General features: G+C 47.8%; 1 protein-coding gene across 19 annotated transcripts in view; it reads right to left on the bottom strand.

Annotated features, from left to right (window-relative positions):
• Pard3 (par-3 family cell polarity regulator) overlaps positions 1–1506 on the bottom strand; it is a 689221-nt gene extending 687715 nt beyond the window's left edge. For 6 of the 19 annotated variants that reach the window (XM_074056354.1, XM_074056352.1, XM_074056345.1 and 3 more), the window contains exon 1: positions 1278–1505. In XM_074056354.1, the coding sequence (XP_073912455.1) occupies positions 1278–1397 (120 nt within the window). In that variant the 5' untranslated portion in view covers positions 1398–1505. Of the gene's footprint in view, positions 1–209; positions 1090–1277 lie in introns of those variants that run through there. The other 13 variants (XM_074056346.1, XM_074056340.1, XM_074056347.1 and 10 more) reach the window with 7 other exon arrangements.
• Between the last annotated feature and the right edge of the window lie 7301 nt (positions 1507–8807).

Below are 8807 nucleotides of genomic sequence, written 5' to 3' on the forward strand. Positions count from 1 at the left end.
TGCCATTTTCCCAATATATACCAAAAAACAAAAACAGCGTAAGTTTTTTTTTTTTCTTAATCTCATGCCACCATGAGCACCCAGCATACACTCAATTACGCAAACAAAGCCATATTCCCCAAGCCCGCAGGAGCCAGGCCACTGCACTATAGCAAACAGATAGGAAATACCAAAGTGAACATGCTTTGCACCGAACAGTAATCGCTTACAAAAGACATATCCTCAGGTGCTCCAGAGAAACTTCAGCGTGGGCTGTTGTCAAACAGACAGTGGATAAAACAGTTTAACCAAATGCCTTTTCACTTCTGACACATTGTAGAAGAATGCACTTGAGTGGAGACAACGTTTTCGATCACTCCACCACGAAAAAGGGCCATCGACTCAACACCAAAATCAGGCCCGGCTCCGCAGTCCCGCACCATATGGAGGTAGTTCAGAGAGGGAAAAACGAGGTCCTGGCAGAAAAATCTAATTCAGCAACTGATTGCAAGCTCAGGGTGTTTTAAGGAGCCTCTTCATTGCCAGGATTCTCAGCTCCCCCGATCGCGATCGCTCACTAGCTGGTGCGGCCGGGTGACCCTCTCCAGGCCGCCTTCCAGACCCAGCCCAGGACTCTTCCCCAGCCCCACAGCCTGCGCTGGGCTGGAGGAAGACGCTCCGGGCCGCGGCTATCCGCCCCGCCCGGGGAAAGGGAGTGAGGAGAGAAGGAACACAACCAGGCTCCCTTGTATTGGGAATCAGTAAGCTCTTCCCTCACCACAAAAGTTCCCTTTCCCCAGCCTCTGCCCGAGGGGCCTGGAGCTGAGAGAGGCCTGAGGCTGTATTTCAAGAGCCCGCGGCCGGGGCGGCGGCATCCCGCCAGGCTTCTACTGCGCCCCTAGCGCGTGGGACTCGGGCTTCGCCCCCCACAGGTCAGGGACGCGAGAGAACCCGGCCCCCGCCGCGCTGCCCTCCTCGCCCAGCGGTCCCGCAGCGGGAGCCCCAAGGGACGGGGGCGACGTTCGGGGAACCGCGGGTCACAAAGCGGGGCTCGGCACGGTCACCCCGCCTGCCCGGCAGGGCCCAGCCCGCACGGAGAACTTTGTGGCCCGCAACCCCGGGCGGGGGGCGCCAGCGAGGCCCGGCCGGGCCGCCGCACTTTCCCTTTCCCCGCCTCCTCGGTCTCCCTCCTCCCGTTTCCAGGAAGCGCCATATTGATCCCGGCGCCTTCCCCCTCCTCCTCCTCCTCCTCCCCATGTCCCCCGCCCCCCGGCGCTCCGGGCGCCCCCGGCCCCTACCTTGGCGATGGCCTTCCGGTAGCGGGTCACCGCTTGCTGGATGAGGCTGAAAACTTTCATATGGCCGTCTCCACAGGGCACGACCACCCGGGTCCTCCCGAAGCACACGGTCACTTTCATGCCGCCGCCGCGGGCCGGCCCTCGCCCCTCGCTGACCGCGGCCGCAGTGGCCCCGGGCCGGGGCGCCTGGACTCTGGGCGCGGTGGGACCTCTGCACCCGCGCGGGCGGCTAGGGGCGCGGGCAGGCGGCGGCGCCAGGGGGCCGCTCGGCTACCATGCCCGGCCCGGCCGCCCTCGCTCGCCCGGGGCTCGGCTCGCCTCGCCTCTCCCTGCCGCGGCGCCCGCAGCCTCCGGCCACCTGTTCGGCGTCTCGGCGCGCTCGGCGGCGGCGGCCCGGGGCTGTGTGGCGCTCGCGCTCACTCGGGGCCGCGGGGGAGGGGACTGCGGCGCGGGGAGGCGAGGGGAGGGGAGGGGAGGGGAGGGGAGAGGAGGGAGGAGGAGGAGCAGGGCCGGGCACACAACACCGCGCACATGCGGCAGGGGGAGGCGCGGCCGCTCCCCGCGCCGGCGGGGCGGGGCGGGACGCACGGTCACCCCCGCCGCCTCCCTCCCGGGACCGTCGCCCCAGCGCGCGGCAGATCACAGCTGCCAGCCCTTCTCCCCCCACCCCGGCCGCCGCAGAGAAGAGAGACTGAGGTGTCCCCTCCCAGCCCGCTCCTCCCCTCCGCTTCAGCACTGCGACCCCCACATCCCCCTCCCCCAGTCCAACGCGACGCGGAGTTGCGATCGCCCCAATGAGCCCTCCTTGGGACGCCCCCAGAGATCTCTACGGAGACCTCCCCCCCCCCCACTTTCTTTGTCACTGTTAATCCCCTTCCTCGAACTGGAGGGTTTCCAGTGCACTCGCCTCTGGAGAAAGCAGTTTAAGCTCAGCAGGGCAAACTCACACCTATGGAGCCCAGCAGCCACCAAGTCATCCCCGAGAGGAAAAGGGTTGGCTGGACCGCGGTGTGGCAGTCCAGGTCTCCTCCCAGAAGAGGGACCCGCAGCTTGGCCGGGGTTTCGCACTTGGCTGGTAGGGGCTGTTGCTGCGTTAAAAGCAAAAATAACTCGTCTGCTCTAGCAGAGGTGGATGAAGCTTTGACGCTCAGACCTTTCTCCGGAGGCCACTATTTACCTTGAAGTTTCCTGTTGACCCCTTGGTACCCCACCCGCTTAAATATGTAGAACTTAAACATCAGCAATTGACATGCATTTATTTCTTGAAAATTCTGCAACATTAGCAGCCCTTACACAAATCTATGAAAAATGAACTCCGAGTGCCCGGAGGGAAAGCTGTGCAAAGGAAGCCCCATGATGTGCTGGCGCTTAACACAGCGTCTTAACCCCCACATCCACATAAGGAGTTAGTTACATCCAGAATATGAGACGCTTAAAAAGAAAGGGGATCAAATCAAGAAAAGTAACTGAAGCTCAATTTCTGCCTTTTAAAGAATGGCCAATGTCAGCAAAGAGTCGTTGCTGACCCAAGTTTGTCCCAAACTAGATAGCAAGTTTATTTTTGCCAGTTGTTTTTAGGGTGTGTGGAAGCGATAAAGCTCCAGTAGCATTTAGAACTGGTGATCAATCCATCCATCCCACTTCACCTCCTGTTTTAAAATAAGGAAGCAAGACAAAGAGGTTTGTCTGCCTTCCAGAACCCCTGCACTTTCCAGTACCCCACTCTGCTCCTTAAGGAGAGTTGTCATATGAGCATTGCACTTTTTGTCTCAGCCCTTAACCCACACACTTATCACCTGTCCTAGAAATCAGTTCAACAAGTAGATGCTACTTGCCATCCATCTTCCTCCAGGATAAGGAACAAAGTCACTTTGTCAAGGCCACTGAGGAAGCTGGAGGCAGACTCAGAAATAGTCCAGGTTTGCTTCTCCACAGCCCCAGGAAAGCTTCATCATACCCCAGTGTGGATACAGCATTCAGCATTTCTACTGGATAACTAAATTTGTGACTACTATGACAACTGTGGCTGAGCTCTTCTTCCTTCTATTACTACATGGGTCCACAACAACAATTATGAATAACTGCTGGTGGTGTTTCTGTGGGGGGTGTATGTTTTAAAGTGGGCTTCCTCAAAAGCAAATTCTGACTAACAGTCAAGTTTCAATAATAGCTAAAGACCATCATTTCAAGGTATCTTTTGGTTGGCAGGGGTGTTTTGTTTTGTTTTTGCAGTCCTGGGGTCTGAACTGAGGATTTTGCACTTTATAGACCAGTGCTTTACCACTTGAGCTATACTTTAGTCCACTAACTTAACATTTTCTAGTGCCTTAGACATGAACTGCACTCTCTGTCCAGTGTGTTTTACCAACTGAGAAATGAAGTTGATGAGATAGATCTCATAAACCATGAGAATTAAATAACATAATACAGTAAATGCTCAGTACAAGCTGTCACGTGGGAGTAGAATCAGTTACCATAATATATGCAAAAGATACAGTCCAGAACAAGATAGCAAATGACAATGGGAGAGGAGGAGGGGGGCCTAAGTCTCAGAGAAATTCCTGGAAGTTACTGGAAAGATGATGCAAATATTTGGTTACTGAGCCAGAGCTGGAACCAAAATCCAGGGCTCATGACTCCAGGCCTACATGCAATTCACAGAGAATTGGATTCACCCTCCATGTGGGAATATTATACAATTGTAAAGGAAGACAGTCTAGAGGTTAGAATGAGAGAAGTTCTCCACTAACTGTGTTTAAGACATTAAACAGTAAAGACCAGAAAGTGTCAATGATCCTAATGGGGAGGCATGATTTCATAGACAGGTGACATCAGAGTATCATGGGTACCATTTTACATATGTCAGTTCCTTTTGCTATTCAATAGCTAATAAAGATTTGAACAGCTCCCTAAAATTATGATCCATAGGACTAATGATATAAGATAACCTTATAGTTTTCCTTAAATACATCTAGTTTATCTAGAGTGATTCACTTTACATTAATAATTGATGAAAACCTCTGTATTTTAAATACCAGATTCTTTGGAGTCTTGAATCAATTTTATGAAATTTCATGACAAATAATGGATCTACTTTCAGTGATAAATACTCCTCAACTAACATCTAACCATAAAACTGGATTGAGGCCAGGCCACCTTCATATCAGTAAAATGTTCAGCTTGACCAAATTGCTTCTGGACTGAGGTAAGTTTAAAAGCAAACCCAGTACCAACGAGAATCAAAATTATCAAAGTCAAGGTCAAGTGTTACATACATATTTTATAATGTGTTTACTTTCTTAAATTCTATACATTTGTGGCTTTAAAAATATGTCTCTTATCTTCCTTGTACTTCTGTTTTATAGTCAACTGTTTCAATTGGTTTTACATACCCCAAAGAGTTCTAAAATTAATTAGGGTTTATCTGGGTTTTGGGCCTATCTGCAAATGGGCACATGTGACCACACAGAATACAATTTCAACTATATCCAGCTACATTCATGCAATCCATGGAACAGATACCCTAAGTGCATAGGAACAGCATTGTATTACCCACAATCTCATCCTAAGAAAGTTAATAATTAAGAATTAAGGAAGGACCGGGGCAAGACTCAAGTGGTAGAGCACCTGCTGGGTAAATGTACTAAGTACAAGAGTTTTTGAAATTCAGTTGTACTTTGAAGATTATAGTTATCCCAGAGGCATTCCACCACACATTAGTGCCTACTCTTAGATTTTATACTTAAGATGACGTTAACAGTCTCGTATGTTCAGTGTAACAGAAGAACTTGCTCACACATTCAATAAGTGCTGTCAACATATTTTATATGAAGCCCATACTACACACTGGTAGAGGGCAGACTCTGTATTGTTCACAGCCATTGTCACAGATTGAACTGAAGAAACATTTGATGTGGACATAGAAGTGAGTGCAGAAGTGAATGATATAGAGGTAAAAGAAAGATGGGTTCTTGACATGATGTGCATTTTATTTCAGCATAACTATGTTTAGTATAAAATGCAAAGACTGAGGGAAATCACTGCACTTAGGCTCAGTACAGCTTCCCTGTGGTTTAGTAATATTAAGCCTAAGTCTACAAGCAGCAGTTTTTCTAAGATGCATGAGCACAAGTGAATTGTATGATGAAAGTCATGATCTACAAAGGAAAAGGAAATAAGAAATGGGAAAGCAATATACTCCCTCTTCAACAAAATTAGAGATAAGGGCAAAATAGTTTCTGCCGGGTAGCGAGGGGATAGGAGGGAAGAGGGAGGGGGCGGGGGGGTTAAGTGGGGGGGAAGGGGGGAGAAATGACCCAAACATTGTATGCATATATGAATAAAATAAAAATTAAAAAAAAAAAGAAAAGAAATGGGGAAGCAAGAAGGGCCATTCATGATTCCCCAACTTGCTGAAAGCATTCATCATAGAGAAAGCACAGGGAATGACTTGAGTCAAATCAGCAGTGGATTGTACAGGACTGGGAAGGCCCTGCCAGATTTTCTCATCCCATCTCCTTTTTTCCTGTATCCAGTGCTTGTGAACTCATTCTAGAGACTACTGTCATTCATATGACATCTGACTTGCCAGCCTGGAATTACAGCATGTGTACTTTCATCTGGTGGCCAATCTGTATCCAAGTCATTGCTGCCCAAACATGGACTCCTTTAAAATATTTCAGGGTCAGCCTCTACCCATCCATCAACCACAGTCACCAACACGTCTACCACATTCTTGCTCTCCTGCTCTAGTTCCCAGAAAGAGTGAGAAGGTGTGTCAACAGTGCCCTGCCAAGACAACCTGTCTTAGTCTGTTTTCTGTTGCTATAACAGAGTACCTGAGACAAGGTAATTTATAATGGTCAGAAATTTATCTAAACTCATGGTTCCAAAGACTGGAAAGTCCAAGTCTGAGCAGCTGCATTTGGCGAAGATCACATGCTGCTTCATAACACGGCAGAAATTGGAAGGACAAGTGGACACATGCAAAAGACAAAGCAGGAGAGGCAGTCTCACTTCACAACAACCCATGCTCGTGGTAACTAATCCAGTCCCATGAAAAAGAGAATTCACTCCCTCTAGAAAGGCATTAATCCCTCTTAATGACCTCATCACTTCTTAAGGCTCCACCTCCTAACACTGCCACCATGGCAAACCCATTTCATCATGAGTTTGAGAGGGGACACACAATACTCAAACTATGGCAGAGACCATCTTTAAATCATGGAGGTCCAAGCTGAGAACACCATGTCTGGAAGCCCCATTGTCATCACTGTACCCTAGAGTGCCAGGACTGGCACAAATGACCTGGGTTCCTTGCAGTGAACAATTATCTGTGATTGCAGTGATCTACCACTCAGAGTCCAAATCCCAAATCAAATATCCCATAAGCCAAAGCTGAAGACCAGAGATGCTTATTGATGAAGACACATGTCAGCACACTGGGGTGCAGAGCAGGGTGGAGGCCATGTTAAAACTCAACTTTATTAAGACTAATCTGCATAGGGTTAAGTAAAGCAATCTCAGATGTGTGCCTTCTGGTGGTCCTGCCTGACCTGAGGCAGGAGTCAGAGAATCCAGTGGTATGGGATCTGTGATGCTTTATAGATGCAAGATCTTACAGCCCAATCTTTGACAGCAAAGTTCAGAGTCAAGTTCTGCTGGCCTAAGTTGCAAGAAGAAACAAGAGAATGCAGGGAGTGACTGCTGCTGTTTGGGGAATGTCAGTGTTTGAACCAGGATTCTCTGCTGGGAAGGCCATGAGGCATCCTTCTGGGGTTGACATTGTTCCCAGAAACATAAAGTCTCTCTCTCTCAAAAAAAAAAAAAACAACTTTTCTTCAGAAAATGAGGTAGGAATGGGAGCAGATCAAGAAAATAATTTGAGAATTTCTTAACAGGCTACCTTCTCATCCAGAGTACACTTACACTTGATGATTAAAAGAAAAAGAAATGAATTCACACAAGGCTTCATACCAATGCTTAGATAAATCTCAGCTCTAAAGGGCTTTTGGTAAGTGGATATGAATCAGCGTTTAAAGACATTTAACAAATGTGGCTAAGCAATTTCATTCAGTACAGAGAAAAAGAGAAGAAATACATTGAAGTTGATAGTTGAAACAATACTGTTTTGTATTTGACCCTATCAAGATTAAATGACTGAAATTCTCTAACCCTGAAACAATCAGGAGGAACAAAGAGAAGGTTTTGATTGAAGTCAGTAAGGTAGAATTAAACAGGGTCCAGGTCATGATCTACATGGTTATCAGCCTGCAAGAGACCCAGCACCACCCAGCCCACCTGCTGCAAAACCACCTTTTGCCCACAGGTCAGAGCTGGCCAGAGTCAGGCCTGCTGCTGTGGGAGGAGGCAAATGGCTGTGAGGTCACTTTCCTATGAGGCTTCCTGCAGTAATTCTGATATGCTGGAGCAGTGTACATCCAACCCCACCTGTCTTCTAGACATGTTATCAAATGCTGACTTGCCCTTCTCTCCTCTGTTAGGCTTTTCTGGAGTTCAATTTCAGAGGCTGTCTCTGGTGCTTTGGCATCTCACTGTCCAAGCAGAGGTTGTGCACAGGTTTCTGCTGGGTAAATCTGCTTGGGCAGAGCATGACAGATGGGTCTCCAGTCCCTGGTCTGGAACCCACAGAAATAAACAAAACATTAACAGTAGAGCCCCCTCTCTGGCCCAGTGCTCCTTTCCCATGAGTTATTTTTCAGAGCAAACAGTGGTACTTCTCTGCTTAGAGCACTGGGAAGGTTTCCATACTATTCAGAGACCAAACCTAAGTCCTTACAATAATTTCAAGGAGCCAAATGCGCTACCCTCCATTCCTAAACCTTTTTACTCCTCTGCCTTGTTCACTCTGCCCATCGGTCCTAATCTTTCTGCTGATCCTTAAGTGGACTGAATGGGCTCCCACCTCAGGACCTTTCACTTGCTGTTTCCTTATTTTAGAATATTCTTTCAGTCTCTGGCTTCTTCCTTCACTTCCTTCAGGCCTCTGCCCAATGCCACTTTTGTATTTCCTCATGACGCCACATAGAATAACAATAATTTCCCCATCCCTCTCTCTTCCCCATAGCACTTATCACCATTTAGACATATCAGATACTGATATATTGATTGATTAATTAATCGCCTATATGTCCCAAAAGAATGGAAGCCTACAGAGAACAGAGACCTCTTCTGTTTTCTTTGCCACTATGACCTCAGTGTTTAGTCCATCACAGGTAATAAATACATTTGTTAACTAAATCTTTGTCAGGTAACAGTCTTAGGAAGTAGATGTCATTATAATTCCTAAATTGTTGCTATTTTTAAAGTTAAAGTAACACCAGCCATGCGTAGTTGTCAGTTGTCCATTTACAGCAGGGGTTGGCTGACTATGGCCTGTCAGCCAAAACTGGCCCACCACCTGCTTTTGTATGGCCTGTGAGCTAAGAATGGTATTTTACATTTTTAAGTAGCTCTGGGGAAAAAAAATAATAACAAGAATAATGTTTTATGGATGAGAAAATCACATAA

Source organism: Castor canadensis, chromosome 15, assembly GCF_047511655.1.
Source record: "Castor canadensis chromosome 15, mCasCan1.hap1v2, whole genome shotgun sequence".
In the NCBI taxonomy this organism is placed as follows: Eukaryota; Metazoa; Chordata; class Mammalia; order Rodentia; family Castoridae; genus Castor; species Castor canadensis.